Here is a 20,900-nt window from a genome sequence, read left to right on the forward strand (position 1 = left end):
CAGCCAGAATAAATCCCTTTAATGCTCGTGGAACGCTGTTTTTTTAAACTGGAATAAGTCAGGGTTACTGGTAAGATCCTACAATGTATTGTAAGCTGGTTAAAAGATAGAAGACAGAGGGTTATGTCAGTCTTCAGGGTAGATCAATGTAACAAGTGGAGCTCCTTGGGAATCGGTGTTGGGTCCGCTCCTTTTCTTTATAATTTTAATACAGTATAAATGATATCGATGAGGGCATCCAGGGAGTAAGCTATCAATTTGATCCCTACTGGCAAAAGTCCTCTAAATATTACCATTTAGAGGACGCCAAGTGCCTTCCTAGCGTCCTGTTTACACTGCACGGAAAATTTCATGTCATACTGAATCATAACACTTAAGTCCTTTTCTTCTTTAACCACTTTTAACTCCTTTTCCCCTAGCTTATACGAGCCTGGAGGATTTCTACTCTCCAAATGCTTAGCTTTTTGATGAAATTTAATGCTCCTTTTTTTTGACCATATATATGCAACTGATCCATATATCCATTTTTTGACCATATATGCAACTGATCCAAGTATTTTTGAAGCAACATGGCCTGGCTAGGATTTCCATCTTCAATATCAAACACTCATCCAGATGGCTCAGTTTCCACATGGCGCATCGCCATGATTCCCAATTTACAAAAAGCAGGTTATAGTGGCCATAATGAGGCAATCACACTTGGGTATCCGGGTAAAGTTGTTCAAAGAGATATTTATCGTATTCCTCTGACTGATTTAATCCATAATACCCCGACTATCACTTTCCCTTTAGCAGCAGTCACCTTGCATTACAACTCAACGCCCATCCGAACTTGATCTGACATTGGGTATAGGCTGATCGCTTTCTGAAAGCTTTTGACAATAAGCTTTATTCCCTTCATCCCTCCCTATTCCTCCTGACGACGCTACATTCACCAAACATGAAATTCTTCATCCCTTTTATGACTGGATAGGGATGGACGGAATTACCCATAAGATTGAATCTCATGAAATTCACCTATGGCCAGTATACGTTGTCGAATACTGGAATAAGTTTCGCCAAATGGTAGAGGCAGTGAGTCCGGATAAGTTCAAAGCAGAATGGATGGTTATCTTGTGGGGAAAGGGAATCTTATTTTAATATTCGAAAATTTTATTTTATTTTTTGCTAATGCAGAAAGAGTCCGCTTTTTGCAGCATTTGGCCTTACCAATAATAAATCTCTCGTTCTACTATTTAGCAATAAAAATATAACACAAGGTTGATATCCTAGTGTTGGACGAAAGAATTAATTTCAGGTATCCGTATTTACAAGCAGAATATGTGCTCCGGATAGTTTCATATTTGACCTCACACATGTTCTTCATATTCAAAGAATTCATATAATCGACAAGGAGAGGTTTCCTTGCAAAACGACAAGCCCCTCCCCAAGTAACATTATACCCCTGGCTAACGCTATGCTTCGTAAGAGCTTATCTATTTAGAATTCCAACTTAGCATTAAATAAGCGTTCTCGATGTTCGGAATGACATGTTTCAATAGAAATCCAAGTTAAGAAAGCTACATTCGTTAGCATAAAGACTTTGTAAAATAATACATAAAGAAATTTCTCTCTCTATCTTTTAATCTCTTTTGATGCTGTCGCCTCCGGGATGCGACATAGCATCAAAAGAGCTTAAAAGACAGAGAATAAAAGAGCATCTCCGTATTTAATAGTCGCATGGGCTAAGACAGGGTCAACTTCAACGCATGTAATTTTAACAACTTTAAAGTAGAATTAATGGAGCCCAGCTTCTACTTCTTTAAATATCCGTCCCCCCCCCCCCCATCGGAGTATTTTAGGATTCGCTCCAAGTTTATATTATAAATTTGGTTTGTAACTAGGCCGCACACTCAAGATTTATAAGGGTGGACCAAATTTAACTTCCTCCGTATTACTGAAACAACCTATGCGTGAAGGATCTGTTATGATTATAGCTAAAAAAAATGAATCATTTTAAACTATTGATTTGGACAACTTTTTATATGCCCATGCTCTTTTGATTAAAAAAAAAAAAAAAAAAAAAAAAAAAATCAGTGCAATAGTTAATGGACGGTAAATTTTGTGGCAACGTACAGAATCGATCTTGGAGCAAGGGTACTCATGTCCAGTATGCTACACGAGGACAAAACGTTCTACTGTAAAACAAGAATCTTTTAATGAAATAAATGCAGACAAGGGTACGGCGTTTTCTTCCATGGCTTAGATGAAGTAAGTGTCTAGGACCTTTGAGAAATAGCCGTCTGTGTATAATGTTATGCACACCATAACCCGGGTTCGATATTTTACCAGCATACATTCTCAAATATTTGTCAGTCAAAAAAATCAATTTCAAAAATTAGGTTTCTGTTTAACGTTCATAGTTAGTTTATTTAATTAGTAAATTCTCCCTCCGGCGATATGATTATTTATATCTATCACGTATATCACTTCGTTTTCAATGTTTCTGTCAAAAGAAAGATGGAACAGTTAATTAAATACATATTAAAAAAGCACCTATGTTCTGGATTTGATCACGTATACTCGGAGTAATAAAAATACACATAAAATTTAATCATGACTAAAAGTGTTGTTTCCTTCGGAAACGTGTGCAAAGGGAATAGTGCATGTGATCGAGGGACTGGCAGAGTTCCGGAACGTGCTCTTAACAAAACATAATTATCGCGGTGTAATAGTGCATTAATTGGTGGTTATCTCTTAAAGCATGAAACAGTTTTATCCATTTCACTAATCATTCAATAGTTATTGTGTTGTGTTTAATATCTTGATTTAAAGTGTCAGTCATTTGTGCAAACGCATCAATTACTCAATTTCGTATTTAAAAATTAACTATGCTTAAATTTCGGTTAATATCATGAATTCAATTCCTGGTTGAGATTTTCGAATGCTATATGATTTATCTTTGTAAATACAAAACTCACGGCCAGTATCATGAACAAATATATTCAAGAACATATTAGAAATAAATAGCATCATGCTTCTCCTTAGAGAGAATACTTGAATACTGATACTCTTGATCTAATGCTATTTATTTATCTTATGCTGCTGACCTAAATACGTGCAAAAATCTCACAGTGGAGAAAAGTCTGTCTGATACGGAAGGGAAAGTCCATCATCTAGCATGTTATTGATTTATAGTAGTATTTAATCCAAAACTCTAATAATAAGCTTTAATTATTATTATAATAATATGAATAAATTTTGTTTATAATCCGGGACGACATAAGATCAGGGAAATTCGCAAGGTAGAGGGAATATAAGGACATTACACTGTATTCAGCGATCAAGCAGGCTTGAATCATGGTCACTCAGAGCATGCACTTTTTGTACATTCGCGCTTGATCACTTGGAGGTCTTTAAATGCTCCGAAGAGCATTTAAAGACCTCCAAGTGATCAAGTGTTCTTTAAATGCTCCGAAGAGCATTTAAAGAACATGTAATTATAATTTATGTGTCATATTAAGTTATATCATGTATGGGTCTTATAGTATTATAGACCCTAGTATGTATACTCTCCTAGCCAAAGGCTGTTCAAGAGTGAAACTGAAATATGAATTATATAACTAATTTAATAATATGAAATAAATTATTTCACAATATGAAAATCAATGTATGTTGTAGCAAACCTGATTTGCGCTTATGTGAGTACATAAGTGGGCTCCTGTCAGCTCAGGCTACAATGTGGTACAGATGTTTGTACAGTTGCTAATGTGTTTTGCATCCCAAATTAAAGTGGCCTACAATCCCCTTAGAACTGTACAAATTCTTAACCCGCAATGCTTTAGGGTAGACAGTATCTTTCTCTAAATCCTTCAACCGCAAACACGAGGGAGTTAAAGAGTTCCTCGTGACAGTACGAGGTCACCTTGAAGTAAGATTTCGTGAAACGCGCCACTACTGTTGTGATATATGGTCAATAGAACACCCGGCACACCCCGGACACAGAAATGAGCGAACGTGATCTGACTGTGGAAAGGATTATCGACACGAATGGAACGGTGAAGTGGAGATAATGTCATCTCCGTATACATGGTGGACTGTTCTCAAATTCCGACACAGTCTTCCGATGAATATTGAGAACTTCTGCATGGAGTAATGCCTACAATACTGATGATCCAGCCTGCGATTTCCTTGCATAATCAGGATGATGTCCGTATACCTAATGGAAACATTTATCTTTTTTCACCTAAACGTCTCACTCCTCCGAGGTTAGTTTTACCGGGTTCAAGGATGTACATCTCAGCTGAATGCTGAGAGGTACATTCTATCTCTAAATAGCGTGTATTATTTTTATAGCGTTAAAGGTCACGTTTAAAATACTGATAGGAGAAATTATTTGCAGATACGATGAACATGCACAGTGTAAATTTAGCGAGTAATATCATCACGTTTTTTTTTTTTTTTTTTTTGTTGAGAGAATTAGTTCAAAGAGTTTTGGTTGGTTGGACAACCCTTTCAGTTTGTTATCCATTTGGAGGTTACTAAAAGAGATCTGGGCCATAAAGTGGAGTTTGAAAAAGGTATTGTGCCCATAATCCCTTGAAGCAATATAGTAAGAATATGGCCGCTTGGCAAATAGATTATGTCCAGGAAGACGCAGAAAAATCTGCATTTTATGACAAAGGCGAAAGGAACGTGTTTCCTTAAATTTGGAAGGCATTTCTAAGACGCCATCAAACATTCAGGGAATCGAATGCAACCTATATATCTGCACAAATTAAAGACAGTTCAGTTTTTACCTCGAAGGCACTTAGTACTGCAGTTTAAACTGCAAGGATGCTGGTCACTGCTAATGTTTTATTAATCGCGTAGAGAATTTTTCAGGATTATCTCCTAAGAGTTTAGTAAGTTGCGGCAGAAGAGTCTTATTCCGTGTTTTTTAGAGTGTTGGGGATGGTAGAAACGGGCAGTGGCTTGAAAATGTGGAGAAGTTTTTGTAGAGATAACAGCTTATTTAGAGGGTAAGAAGAACCTCTAAATAAGCCGTGGATGCTCTAAATGTGGATGGGGAAGTGGGAGTAGCTGGTCAGGACAGCACTGAGATTGATAGCAGCTGATCAATTCTTCAGAGCCTTGTGAAGTGGAATGGGGCCGCTGTTCACTCTTGCAATCATGGTAGTATTTAGGGTTAACTGCGAATTAGATTTTTCTACTGTTAGTGATGGAGTTAAAGTCACTCTGCTGTATACAGGGGGTCATTATCCTCTACAGCAGTAGGATTTGAGGTAGAGAACCTCTTAATGTGCAAGGAATTCATCTAATTTCAGGATAAAATGTATTAAGTAAAGGACTGTCACATGAGGGTACGCTGAACCTTTTCACTATTTTTAATATCCTCACGGTGTGGCTTTTTATTGCAATTGATTTCTGTTTATCCAACGGGACTAGAAAAACTAAGGATCTATTACAATGCAGTTTTCCTCCCTCTGGTCACGTATGATGCGGGTGCGTGGTTTCACAGGCACGGCTCAATCATTTCAAATCTAAACTCGCCTCCTTGCAGAGAACCATCTTGCGATCTATAGTTAAGGCTTACAGGGCAGTCGACGCATGCTCTGCAGGTACTGGCCGGAACATTACCTTTAGACTTGCAGGTTATTTATAGAAGACTTTTATACAGACTGAAAAAACAGATTGAGACTGAATTTCCGGGAATTGGTACATAAAAATAAAGAAGGAGACTGTGGAACGAGTTAGTTAATATCTGGCAGTCCCGATGGGATACATCTCCCGTTGGTGCAACAATGAGAAATTTATACCATAAGTTTCATTTCTCCTGGATAAACGTGTGCAATTGTGGTTCTCCATGGATATATGCACGTCTTACCTGCTGACAGGACATCGATCGATAAACCAGTCTTTTAAGGTTCAATTTATCTCTAACAGACCTCTGTTCGTGTGGATCACCACAAAGTTGGGATCACATCTTGTTTCATTCCTCCCTGTATGATCTTAGACTTCCTCTTCATGCACTTACTAATTTTCAACCAGGACAAGACAGGAGTCGCCTCTGCTTCAAAACTCGAAGTCATATCAGATTCTTCAGGCTCAAGGCCCTGTATGCATATCTCAGGGCCTTGATCTATGCATCAACAGGGCCTTTTAGATCTCCTTTAATAATTGTTGAATATGTAAACTCAAATCCTCAAGAAGTGTAATTTTACCATTAGATTAGGCCCGCAGACAAAATTAAGTTAAGTTTTTTTTTATATTATTTACTTTTATTTGATCTTATTTTTATTATATATATATATGTTTATTTTATTTTCTATTTTATTTTTATTCATTTTTTTTCCGTATCCAGCACCACGGGTGGTTTTTTTTTCTCCCCTTTCTCTTTTCCCTCTGGATTGGGCCACCTTCCTGCGGTGTGGACGAGTACCCAGAGTGATCTCTCCAGTTGATTGGTGCTTCTGGGTAGCCAAGTGGCCAGAACAGAACACACACATAATAAACAGAAACCTACATCAATCACATTTCTTCACAGACATACGAGGCTGAGTTGAACTGACGTTCTAGGAGCCGCCATTTACAGATACACATGTCCACATATCCAATGATGTTCTAGACTTTTAGTTCATTATGCCTTCCACTTGGTTAGAAGTCTTATATTGTGTAGCATCTGCATCTGTTTGAAGGATACGGCTACAGAGTTTCAACCATTCCTTCCATCTAGGACGATTCTGAAATGATTATGTAAGAGGCAAATACGCTGAATGAAATTTTTCGAAAGCAAAAATTATAGACTCTCCCTGGAAGCTGAAGCTTAAAACTTTCCTTCGATTGAGAGTGGATAGTGACCCCACTAATGATGTTTATCTGGCTAAACTCAAATAGGCATTATGCATTTGGAAAATAGCTTAAAACTGATTTAATTGTAATTTGCAAATAAAGGAACCACTAGGTGGTAGTGATCACAGTGTACTGATGTGGGATTTACTTAAAGATATAATTATCATTAGGGATAAAGGAAAGAGTTTTTGCTTCCGTAAAGGTGAGTACAGTGGTCTCAGACAGTTTTTAACTTCTGTACAGTGGGACCAACTGACGATTCTAAGTGGGAAGTATTCAAGGAACTAATCGTGGAAGCTACTGGGCTTTTCATACAGATTAAGAAATATTCTTCAAGCTTTACGCATAAATGGATATCAGATGATCTAATGAGACTCGTGGCAGAGAAAAAAAATGCATGGAATACATAGGAATTATCAGGCGACACAGAAGCCTATGGCAGATTTAAGCTAGTCTGTAATCAAGTCAAAGGAGATTAGGCAAGCGAAGGCAGATTATGAGAAACCTTTGGCAAGGGGGTGAATCATATTGATCCACTTGATATCGACGGTTCGACCCCAATTCACAAAGGGGGGGGATCTAAGGGTGGCACGAGGAATTACAGACAAGTTAGTTTAACTTCCGTTCCGGGGAAAATAATGGAGTCACTGGTTAAAGATGCATTGCAGGATTATCTAGACAACACAGCATGGGTTTGTTAAGGGATAGTCTTGTCTGACAAATTTGATTGGATACTATGATGTGGTTACAAAGGAATCATATACTTGGATTTCAGGAAAGCTTTTAACTGTTGCGCAATGAAGACTACTGCACAAATTGGAGCAGTATGGTATTAAGGGTAGGTTGCTACAATGGATAAAAGAATGGCTGAGTGGAAGAAGACAGAGAATGGTAATCAATGGACGCTGCTCTTTGTGGACTAATGTTATTTGTGGGGTTCCCCAGGGTTCGGTGTTGGGCCCACTGTTGTTTTGTATATTTTTCAATGATATATGGATGAAAGTATATCAGAATTAATGTCCTAGTTTTCAGATGATACAAAGATTGGCAGGGTTGTTAATGACAGTAATGGCAGTGTGCTACAGCAACAGGATCTAGAAAATTTTGGCAGATGGGCTGAGAAGTGGCAACTGAAGTTTAACATTGACAAATGCAAAGTACTGCATATGGGTAGAAGTAACCCCAGAGAAATGTAACAACAGTGTGGTACTACACTTAAGGTGGTAGAAAATGAAAAAGACCTGGGAGTAATTGTGCAGTCAGATATGAAGTTTTCTGAGCAATGCAGACAGGCTGCCAGAGCAGGTCATGAGGTATTGTCAATGATATACAGGAATTTTGCTAGTAGGCAAGAGGAGGTGATTATCCCTTTGTATAAGGCAATGGTCAGGTTACGCCTTGAGTACTGAGTACAGGTCTGGAGGCCTCATTTTAGGAAGGATGTAGAGTTACTTGAGCGTGTACAGAGAAGGGCGACAAGATTGGCGAGGGGATCGAAGGAGTCCTCTTACCAAGAAAGGTTTATGTTCTGCAAACTGCAGACTGGGTACCTGCGAAGTGATTTGATTGAGATGTATAATGCCTTGAATGGGTTGAGCACGCTGAATTCTAATGGGATTCTTCCCATTGCTCAGATTACGAACCTGAGGGGGCATAAATTCAAATTGAGGAAAGACAGTTGTAGAATACATGTGCGGAAATTTGCCTTTAGCCAGCGGGTGGTTAATTGCTGGAACAAACTTTCATTTGTCGTTGTGGAAGTTGATAACTTAAAGAAATTTAAGGAGGAACTGGGCAAACGTTTAGAGGGAATGGATGTGTGAAATTGGTGGGTTTTTTTTTTTTTGGCTAATGCTGCATTACTGCTATTCGTTTCCGTTTAGATGAGAAATTTGCTTTTCTGACGAAATCCACATTTTCTCAAGACAAATGGTGGTGGAAGTCTAAAAAAATTATAATAATAAAAATATATATGCTCGGAATTTTAAGGGTAAAAATTAAATTAGACATCCTTTCTTGACGGATATTATCTTTATGTTTTTAAGGTGGCAACCTAATTTCAGTTAACTCCTCAGCCCAAGTTCCCGGATATTAAGTTAGATTTCTCATATAAACCTTATACGTATTTGTGGATATTAGGTGAAAGTTATGTTTTGTAAACCCCTGGCACCACCATGCCGTGACGGAACTAATTGTATGTCTATCATTGCTGCAATTAAAGATTCTATAATGATTCTATAGATGAAATGGCTCCATATTTCCAAAAGAAGTAACGTGATTTCTAAAAGTGGTTTGACCAGAAGGTGACACCAAAACGAATGACGAAGTCGATCGTCATTTTAAATTAAAACTGCTTGTTGGAGAAATCACACCACATTTTTGAGGGGATATTGACTTTGCTTTTGATTTTTACGAATTCGAACGCTACCAGATCAATACGAGGTTGCAGTGTTACTATTACTACGCGTTTCAAGAAAGCCGTTCGTGTGAGCGATTTCAAGGGTGCCGATTTAAATCTTCCATTCTATTCACGAAATCTGATGAATGACTTAAAAATTAATCACTGGCGTTATCGATGCAATTTTGCATGCGAAGAAAATGGCGAGCAATATGCAGTCCATTCTACGCAAACAGCTAGCTGCCACATGACGTCGAATGACTATTTAAATATCGTGATCGTACGCTGTATCCCCGTTGTTAGTAATAAAATTGAAAATCACGTTCTGTTCTACTGTAATTATGTATTTGGATAACAAGGATTATAGGTTATATTTTCTCACACGTGACTATAACCCTGTATTACCCAATACATCATTAGAGGGATCCCCAAATTCCGTTTTTAAATTCCCAAACCTTCTACTCGTCTAACAACTAATGACTTTACCTCACGCTACATTACCTTAATGGTAGCAACTCTGAGCTCCAATGGCTTCAGAATTGTCAAGAGGGGAGTAAAAACGAAAGAAAGTGGGGAACACTAAACATCTATATGGAGGAAAAATAAGTATGGCATTCAATCACTCAACCAGAATTTACGCTATTTATCTGTATTAGAAACAGAATCCACATGCTGCATTTTTTTTTGAGGTACACTGACAAGGTGACACTGGGTTATACCAAAGTCAGACGTTTCTATCCTCGTAGAATGAACGCTGTTTTTGACTGCCTCGAATATGTTAGAGATCGAATAGGACACAAAACGTCGTATAATAGAAAAGTCTGCCCAAAGACAATGCCGTTTGCATACAAACATATAAGCAGCGATGTAATATTGCCTACCAATGGTATTAACTGTCACTGTCTTTACACAGCTTAATATAGAAAATCGAACAGCCCTTATAGCACTGCACAAAGTGGAGCAGGTCTCTATCCAATACTTTCAATTATCAGCCATCAGGAATTAGTGCAAACCATTTTGTGTACCGAGGCAACAAAAGTATACATTGTCACTCTGGATCTAGTTGCTGAAATACAGTGAAAACTCTGGAGATGATCAAAACTGTTAGCAACTGAATTTCAACTCCTTTTCAAAAACAAAAGATAATAACATATGGAAACTGATTAAGTACATCAGATCCTAGAATGAATGTTTTCTTTGGGGGCATACAATAGTTATTAATGTCTGCTCTGGAAAAATTTTATCATCGAAAATGATTGCTGTGCAATGGTGGGAGAAAGTTATCATCCTACATCGGTGATGGTGCAATAATTAAAGACAAACAGCAGACAAGGAATCAAAATTTTACTATAAAAATAAATAAAATATAATAAAAACACTATCGGAAGACTAAAATATTACAATAAATTACGATAAAATAAACTACGATAAAAAAAGTTAAAAATATAGTTAAAAATACCGAAGCAATAAAATTATCTAAATTAAACTGGATTAAAAGCGATACAGTGAAGAAGGAGACAGCAGTCTCCGAAAGCTTCAGGTTTTATCGCTTTTAATCCAGTTTATTTTAGATAATTTTTTTGCTTCGGTATTTTTAACTATATTTTAAACTTTTTTTATCGTAGTTTATTTTATCGTAATTTATTGTAATATTTTAGTCTTCCGATAGTATTTTCATTATATTTTATTTCTGTATATTTTATTTTTATAGTAAATTTTTAATTCCTTGGCTGGTGTTTGTCTTTAATTATTGCAGTATGGAATTTCCCAGCCCCATAGGCCTGTTTGAAGATCGGTGATGGTGTGATATAGACCTGAATTTTTGTAAGCAATGAATGGAAACCTCTAAAAGTGTACCTTACAGACATTCTAAAAAAGGTTGAAATGGTTGGATGCTGCTGGACCTTTTAGCAGGAAGTAACTCTCACACCATGTTCTGGATTTCATCATGTCTTTGGAATGCCTCAACCTGAACCTGTCGGCCTATGGATATTTTCAATATTCCGCTGGTTTGATAGATGAGTGGACTGAAAAGTATTTTGGAGCATTGACTACTTTGGTCATATGCACCCATTCACGGGTCGATTTTGCATGTGAAAACATAAAATAAATCAGATGGGTACACTACTCTCTTCGTCTGAGCTAGGGCAAATACTGCTTCCATCGAAGAAGTCTAACATTCTTCAGTATCGGACACGATTACAATCCAGATCCACTCAAAATGAATGGCAGGTGTATACTGCCAAGGAGGATACCTTATAATAAGACGATCATCTCAAGTACTCCAAGTCTGCTTTGGACGGGACTTCTAAACGAGTGGTATTTATAATTTTAGTTTCAGCGCCACGGATCGAAATATAAACATCCTTGTGAATATACCCATACCTTCTCACAACACGTACTATGAATTTTGTTCGGATTAGACTAACCATAGAAGGTACTGGAAACAAACAGGTTGATCTAAGTCCACTTTCTATTCTTTTAAAGTTGGTTAAAAATAATTCATTGCTGTAAACATCGGGGATAATTATGAAAATTCTGTATTTTATTTTGTTTGATAAAAGTGGAAAGAAAGGTATTAGCCATACAATGCAAAGAATGGCTTTCGCTGAACTAGGGAAAAAATATATTCAAAATACATAAAAAGTATATGTATAAAAAGGAAAATGACCTATGCATTTTCCTCCATGTAAGTGCTCATACAGCTGAATTTTGAATTTCCTCAAGCTGTCAGCCGCAATTACCCATGGAAGTCACTTATTCTAGTAATTAACAACTCGCTGGCTAAAATAAATTTCCTACAATCCAGTCTCTTTCCTTGTAATTTGAATTTATGGCCAGTTCTGGAATTATTTTTAACAATGAAAATACCTCCTATAAATTTATTCATTATACATTTATTTTTCTCTTTCAAAGCCTTATAGATCTCAAACAGGTTGTTAAGTTCCGCTGCCTACACATTCGAAGTACTTTCTCATACGGGTGCGTGCCTCATCTGCAGCTCTTACAAGGGTAGTTAGAGTGGCTTTTCTTTGGATCCTTTCAAGAAGCTTTTATTTTGTTTTGTTTTGAAGTGCAGTCTTACAACTGCTTATATAGTGAGATTAATAAACGATCATCTGTAATTTCAATAGTTGCTAATTTCATATTGCTCAGCCTCTCCTCACTGCGAAGGATCTTTTCACCCATCAAGATCAATGCGAAGTTACCTGTTCATAATGCACGTGAGTCAGGATATCGAAGACTTTATATTGAGATATTATACTGCATACTAAATTACTGGAATTATAATGAAAATTTTACACTTCACTACCATCACAAGGAAAGAGATTCTAAATATGTATAACACCAAATGTAAGTTATCAAGTGGAAAGGAATTCGTGGCAAAGTTCATATTAAATTTTATATATAGTTGATATACAATATATATATATATATATATATATATATCTTTGTAATATGCAAAAAAATTTATGAGACGAAGGATGCCATTAAATGCATTTATTCGAGTGTTATTTCTTTTAAAAAAATAAAATAATAAACACTGCACATTATCACAGTGTATAAAACATGGGATTCAGTTTGACCCAAAGACCAAATAATAACCATAGCATCTAAATATATAAAATAAAAGCATATTAGGAAACTAAAATTTCATACACAATAAAATTACACAAATTTTAACATCAATATCTCAATTCCTAAGTAGCAAAAAGACGAACTTTTTCTACGATCTATATAGCGGTGTTAAAAATAACAAGAAGCTGCAGAACAGAAATTAGTTAATATCTCATTAGCAGGATACAGTTGCGTGAGGTTAATACGAATGTCATTACTAAGCATGATTTGTGAATGTTAGCTTTTCTAAAAGATTCGTTTCTACTTCTACAGGCCTCCTGAACACATCACTTTGTACTTTTACTTACCTGAACGTAGAAGCGAATAAGATCTAGAAAGAAGCGACATGTTAAGTATTTCGCTGTTCCCTTTTGAAATACATGACAGAAGAGGGAAACGGTAAACATTTCTATAACTGCAGCATTTGAGCAAGTCCTCTTAGGTGATGTGAAGCGTCCAGGAGATGTAGGGATCAGTATGGGAAGGTATAAACTCATGAAACATAAAACAAACGAAAAAAATAGTAGGTATATGAATGAGGAGAGGAGGATGAGAGAGAGGAACTCACCTTTCCTTGCATAATCAACCGAATCGTTAAGGTGACAGGGGGACCGTCGTTGGAGAGGGATTCTATGGCATCCATGTCACTGCGGGTAAGGGATCGGGGAGAGGCCGCAAGAAACAGCAGTTACGGGAGAAGCTGGAGGATAAGAAAACGAATTAAACAAAGCGTCTTGCAAAAAAATAAAAAAGGAAGAAATAGGGAAGTGTAAGGAGGATAGGATAGTGCTGAATGCAAAGCGCACTGAAATTTATAAAAAAACTAAATTGGCATTGCTGAAAGTAAACATGGCCAAATTATGACATACATATCGGTGTTCACATGCAGCAAGTCCAAAGTTTTTTTTTTTTTTTATTTATGGCTGATTATATCTACTAAAAAAGAATGCGATTAACTGAGTTTATGGGCTAAGATAAGTCGTTGACTTTTAACAAGAATTTCCAGAAAAAGTTAATTATGGAAATTCTTAAATACTATTTCGTTTCCTGCATTACATACGCTAATCAGAATTATAAAAATAATGGAAGCACCGAATGTATTAAACAACCGTTTCAACTCTTTATGCTTGTAATTGGCATTTTTCTTTAAGAGACCCAGCAAGGAGTCAGTTACAATTTATCTGCATGGGGAAAAGACTTGGTTTTAACTCAACATACTGTATAACCAAATGGCGATACCGATGCATAAATGGAACACAGCCTTCCCAATTGTCATCGTTTGGATCGAGGGCTGACAACTGAGCGTAATTATAGGTACACCATTACAGACGTTCATAGGTAATTAGAACAACTTTTGGCTGGAGGAAGTGAGGGTGCTTAAAGACAATTACAGGCCTTCCTACATTCTGACTTGTCTTGAGAATTATGAAGTGTTTTTCAACAAGTTTCAAGGTTCAGAGTTCACTGTCTACTATGCAAAGCCATATCCATTTGAGCTGACCCACTGAAGTACTGTCAAAGAGAAAGAGTTGAGAATAATGGCTCTAAGCTGGTGTTCTTTTGTCTTTAAAGACAACAAAGTCGTTCGCTTACGATAAAAATGGTGACTTCAGGTTTAAAGTGTCTACTTAAAGAGTAAGACTTCCTTGGCAAGTTATTTTTTAATATAATAAGAATGCGAAAAATGGCTTTTGTTATTCCATCCAATTTCTGTACCCAAAATTCGTGGAGATTTAATTGCTAGTGCCGAAAATATCTCCAATCTCGTCCTCCAATATGATGCAGCCTTTCACCATTTAATTAGATATATCTTGAGTACCAACTGCATCGTACAGGATATGTGAAATGTTTCCATTATTTTTTCCACTCTGTAGATTTAACTTATAAATTATGCTAGCAAAAAGAGGAAAAAAAAAAAAAAACACGCTTAATTCAATTAATGAACTCCTAAATTTCAAAGCAACATGAAGTTTCTTTTCGGAAGCAGCACGTTCAGTTGTAGCTTTATATTTGCATCATATTATACAGTCTTAATTATCACTGCGATATAATGGCAAAGAAATTAAAATATCCAAATGCAGATTTAAATCTCAAACCGGAGCATGGAAATTTAAAATTACATTCCATGTCAGCATATGAACAGATTGTTGAGCATATAGGCAGAAGTTACATTAGGGTGTGTAAATACATGACAGTAAAGGGCAATGATCCACCTGCAAAATGCAAATAATTATAAATACATGTAATATGTGAAAACTTTGGAGACTGATTATCCATAAAGAGTGAACCAGTAAACATTTACACACTAATCTTGACTTATTTAAACTAAGAATATTGTGGTATTACTGATATAAAAGCAACCACAACTCTGTCAAAGTATTTTGCAAATAAATACTTAAGTTTTCTAAAAAATCTAAAAGCGCTGCCTGGTATTTTTATCAACTTTTAATGGTTCAGAGTACTGGGCAGGAGATCATAGACAATGCAAGTAGCTATTATTAAAGCTAAGAATGTATTTAATGTGGATAAAATACAGTATTTTAATTATTTTTTTTAAATAAAAAATCTAAAGCTCCCACGTAATGTTCTTTAGTAACTATATTAAACATTTAAGGCTTTCTATATTCTAATTCAAATGCAATTTGCGTATTTGAAATAGAATACACACAGAATTTGTTTATCTGAAAAGCACAAAAGTTAAAGCAAAAATCCGACAGTTAAATGAACTGCTGAGCTATAATTTATTCCAATTAAACGTTCAGTTCAACAAGACAATTCCACGTTCTACACAAATAAGCATGCAACATAATTAGGACAGTTTAAGAAGAAATGTCAACACAGATGTCTTGTGGCGTCATCACTCTACAAATCAGTTTATTACAGAGGTTCTCTCGGCCGTTCTAAAACCACTGGCTGACCATTCATGAAATCTTATTTCTGTGAACTCCATTGTCTCATGAAAACCATTTTGCTTATACAGACTAGAAGTGCAGCGTCATTCAGAATATTGATCCTTAAATACTGGTTTCAGGAACTATTAGATATAATTGATTGTATTTATAGAAATATTCCGATAGTACAGAAAGTCGCATATGATAAACTACCAGCCAAGCAGGTGAGTGCAGAAAGAGGCCCTCTACACGTTTTTCCTGGAGAAATGTGAAAAATAAACATTAGTTTAAAAGTAATTTTTATTTTAAATCCATCTGTGATTGCAGAATTCATTTTGAAGCAGCATATCGTTATTCAGTAATTGTGGAAACTGGAAATCTGGATATAGCCTACAGAAAACACTTGATTGTGCATTTTAACTGATAGCATTTCCAGTGCCCAAAAACAACCTCGAGCTCTTACCTTGAAGAGAGCTTTATGGCCTTTCAGTGACTTTACCAACTACTTCAAAATTGGTAAAGTTCTTCCAAGTCTGGTAGCCCGAAGTTCTAACAGCTTACACGGTATATGTTACTCCATACAGTGGAAAATACTACCAGTACACTCGAGAATTTTAAACTCGCAAGGGGAAATAACCAAATAGTGAAACAGATTCTCGAGAGAGGAAGAGACGGAGAAGTCACAGCCCACAGTATATTTATAAACTGAAAACGAATATAAAAAATTTCAAAATACACAAAGCTGTAAGCATAAATTAATTACTACAATTAACGTAATAAATGCTACAATCCTGATTCTATTTAAAAATAAAATAGCATCAGGATTTATCAAAATTTTCGGCGACTCACCGTTAAATTCCCTTGCCACTACTTGGAAACGTGTTTCCTAATTGGAATTGCCTATATATACAATTATACTTTTTTTTACACGTTGGTTTATATTTATGGGTAATTGTATAGCGGTTCAGCTAAGAGGAGGCGAAATTAGGTAAGGCATTAGGATAGAAATAGACACTCCTGCCCTCGTATTACACTAATAGCCTAGAGTGTGGAAAAGTTTAATGTAGGGAAGTGAACAGTACTGTATATGATTGAAGAATATAAAATTAGTACTGGATTTATCCGGGAGCGCGATTTCCCGTACGTGCTAGTAACTTCCCTGGACATAGTAGATACACGTATCCATAAGTATACGTAATAATCTTATAATTAATCTTCACTGATACTGCACTTCTAGTCTTAACCTTAAATTTCACATATACAGCCTATAACGTCTCAATAGTTTCCTGTACGCATACCCTTGTAGATTTAGCCAATAAATTTAATTTAATTGTTAATCGAAGTGAATGTATGTGGTTTTTTTTTTTTAAGATGTACAGGCTGTGGATCTACCTTATGTTATCTTTAATTTTATAGAAGTCAAATTGTTAATTAAAAGTTACTAAGAAGAAAGAGGGGAAAAAAGCCGTAGCAACCATGACGCACGTTGCCGTCTAAACCAAAAAATGATTTTAGTTACTTTTCAAAGCTACATATCATGATTGCCGTCCTCTGTCGTGGGCTTAAGGTGGCCTCCTTACAGGCCAGGATTAGCATGACATAATTTGGGAAATATGTACACACACAATAATTAAATAAATAAAAAATAACAATAATAAAATTGATATAATATATAAATTTAATATATATACTCCCATTATGTACCTATATTAACTACTTCTATATAAACCTTATGTCTATGTAATTAATTAATCGAATTAAACTATACTAAACTAACCTACTGCCTTCACAAAGCTGCCCCACCTTCCCGGAGGGCAAGCTACAGGGACTAGCCTTCACAAGCCAACGAAGGCTTAATTAATGTATTTACAAAATTGCGGTTTGGTTATTAACCTGTATGGACCCCGTTTTTTTTTTTTTTTTTTAAATTATTATTCCAGAATACTGTATTTGATAAACCTGTCGGGAATTCTGTTCTTATACTCCGGTTTTTACGTAGTTATTCTCATTAATTTTTATTTTAAGATCTTAAAAAAAAAAAAAAAAAAAAAATGCTACTTCTCTATTGCTTACGTTCGTTTTTGTTAATATAACATCGTAAGTTCAATACCTTCTAGATTACTGTCGGAAAGAAAAAAAAAAAATCATGTCATCTATGTATCTGTATGTTTTAATTTGGTTACCGCTCTTTTTTAATATATTCATTTTCGTGATAGTGTAGAAAAAGGTTTGCTGTTAGTACTGTACTAAATATTTGGAGCCAATCGGGACCCCTATTATTTATTTATTTATTTGCTAGTTACAAACGCCCCTTGCACAGCATATAGATGTATATCTCTGCCTTCGTAGAGGTAATTTTAAATAGAAAGATCTCCACGGAGCTACGTTTTTATTTTTATTTTTAACTGGTCTAGACAACCCGACCCGATTTTTATCCTAGCCCGACTGAAAAACTTTTTATATAAATAAAATCGCTAGCTTTAGTTTCTGAACGTTTTCATAATAATAAAAAAAAAAAACTTTCAGATTTAAAATTCAATATTAATAATTATATAACAATAATAATTATCCGAAATAATTATAAAAATGTAATAAATCTAATTTAATTCTAAAAAGGTTATCGATATCCACCCACCTTCTCTCTTCACGCACTTTTTATTACTAACTGTTGTACTGAAATAAAAGAGTCAACACTGTCGCTACTTAAATTGGTTCGTCGATTTGCACTAATCCGGCTGCACTAAAATTTCTTTCGGAACTTTCACTGCTGGCGGGCATTTCCACGAAACAGCACAAATTTCAGAGAATTTTTGAGACGTTGACGAAGTGCGCCTTATCAGACAAATAACATACACTTTGTTTCTAAAAAACCTTTAAGAATTTAAACACATAAAAAAAACACAAAAAAATATATATATGTAAGAAATTGTCCGAAATATTTGAAATAATTCATTACGATTATTTGTACCCGGCCCGAGTGTCGAAGCCTCGGCAGACCTCTACTGCCCATTGGCTTTTTTATATTTTTAAAGTTTTCCTAGTTCTTTTCGAAGTACGAGTTCAATACCTTTTTAAGCTGATCAACTGGATGGACGTGAAGAGGTTGGCAAAGTCGTGTGTTTTGATATTAGCGATATTGAGATTGTCTTTAATATATTTTAAAACGTCACTATTACTATTTATTATCTATGTTCTTTCTATATCCTTATATACGGTATTTAAGCATTTTTTCTAACTTATTGGCGTAGCAATTTCTACCGCTGGTGTATCTGAAATTAACTGGCGTTTCGTGAAATTTTGGTATCATATATAAGAACGGTATGTTTATATTATCTATTTTTGTGTCTTTCATTTCTTATGTAGTGCAAGTATCTGTACGCTAGACTTAAGGAGACCACCACAAATTAAGATTGAGAACAAAACAGTTAAGCTATGTGAACAGATTAAATACCTAGGAATAATCCTGGACAGAAAATTAAATTTCAAGCCACACCTAAAATATATTAAACAAAAGATAAGAAGATACGCGGCCCTCGTCGCTAGAGTCACTCGCACGGACTGGGGACTCAGACGTACTACCCTGTCAAAGCTCTCTTCATCCCTGCCATCACATATGGCTCCCCTGTCTGGTACGCGAGGGCGGCGCTAGAAGTGAATAAACGGATCCTCGAAACCATTCAGAGGACCATCCTCCTTACCATGTCGAGAGCAACTAGAACGACTAGCACGGCTGCCCTCCAAGTCCTGGTAGGAGTTCTGCCCCTGGATCTCGAAGCTACAAGTTGTGGTCTGCTCTACCATCTTGCCAGAAACATATCAGCTACAATGTATGACCTCACCACTGACATCACTAATGACCGCAACTATGAGAAGAGAAGAATCACCGACCACCTTGTCCAGATTTGGCAGAGGAGATGGAGCAACACAGAAAAAGGTGCAGTGACCAGAAGATTCCTCCCCAGTGTCACCAAGCTGTACCCTAAGGCGCCAGCGTGGTTCCACCCTGGTCGAAATACCACCTTCCTCCTTACAGGACACGGCCCGTTTAAAGCTAAACTTCACCAACTTGGCATCATAAATAACGCGGACTGTCCCTGTGGCAACCCGGAGTCCTGGAGACACTTAATGTTTGAGTGCGATTTGTATGACGACCTACGACTACGCCTAATAACGGCAATCCAATATATCCCAGAAAACCAAGAACCCAGACTGCTAGACACTCAAGAGGACTACAAGGCACTCAGTCAATATGCCCAGGATCTATTTTCTAGAAGGAAAACAATGATAGAAATACACCAAAGGCAACCCGACTAGAAAGAATGCAGGTCAAACAAGTAAAAAAAAAAAAAAAAAAAAAAACTCACCATACCACAGAAAGACAAGACTTTAGGATGATTTGGATGGCCTACTGTCGACCCAAAACTGCACTCTTGTGCAGGCTTCTCCCCCCCCTTCGGGGAGGGGGTATTTGCCCCTCCTCGCCTCCCCATATTTTCACTGTCATGGGGCATGCCCACTGAAAATGGGGGCCCACCTTCCTATCGGACCCCCTCTTCTTCCTATTTCATCTCCCCGTCTACACCCTCCCTCTCATTACTTTCTCTTGTACAGCGACTGCCCCACATGTCCAAATTTAAATCACATCAAATTTTGCCCGACCTTTTAGGCTCTCTAGAAAAAGTTCTTTCAGCGTAAAACCCCACGCAGCGCTTTCTAAATGCAATTTTACTTAAATCAACAGCGATAACTCCAACCTTTATTTTAGGTCCTAGTCACCGAAATCCCAGGAAAGTAAGTGGCAGGACCTGCCAGAGTATAATTAGTCTCTTGGTACACCAGGCCGGCGTCCCCAGGTATGGTAACGCCGAGTCCCACTGCCGGCCAACAGGCCAGATGAACAATGGGCACAACAAACTACATACGACATGACCCATACATTATTTTTAAACCTCTGGCATTGACAGGGTACTGTCACTCGATACATAGAACATACGCGGAGATGGGAGAAATCCCCGGAGCCGTCAGACCCACGACATACCTATACCTACTTATACCTATCTGTGCTTGTTTTGTTGGTGCTGACCGCTTATATGTGGCGCGTTTTGTTATTTCATCTCTTAAGTGTTTCCACTAATTTTTTTTTACTATATGTAGGACAAACG

The 20,900-nt window shown here is 36.6% G+C and overlaps 1 protein-coding gene across 8 annotated transcripts in view; it reads right to left on the reverse strand.

The window, feature by feature from the left end:
* LOC150075188 (poly(rC)-binding protein 3-like) overlaps positions 1–20,900 on the reverse strand; it is a 739,881-nt gene that overhangs the window by 288,506 nt on the left and 430,475 nt on the right. For all 8 annotated transcript variants that reach the window (XR_016547921.1, XM_090389203.1, XM_090389202.1 and 5 more), the window contains one exon: positions 13,416–13,547. Coding sequence is in view for 7 of the 8 variants with exons in the window: in XM_090389203.1 (XP_090245329.1) it covers positions 13,416–13,490 (75 nt within the window). In the remaining variant the exon portion in view is untranslated. The remainder of the gene's footprint in view (positions 1–13,415; positions 13,548–20,900) is intronic.

Source organism: Mastigoproctus giganteus, chromosome 14 (assembly GCF_048544385.1).
Source record: "Mastigoproctus giganteus isolate SK-2022 chromosome 14, ASM4854438v1, whole genome shotgun sequence".
In the NCBI taxonomy this organism is placed as follows: domain Eukaryota; kingdom Metazoa; phylum Arthropoda; class Arachnida; order Uropygi; family Thelyphonidae; genus Mastigoproctus; species Mastigoproctus giganteus.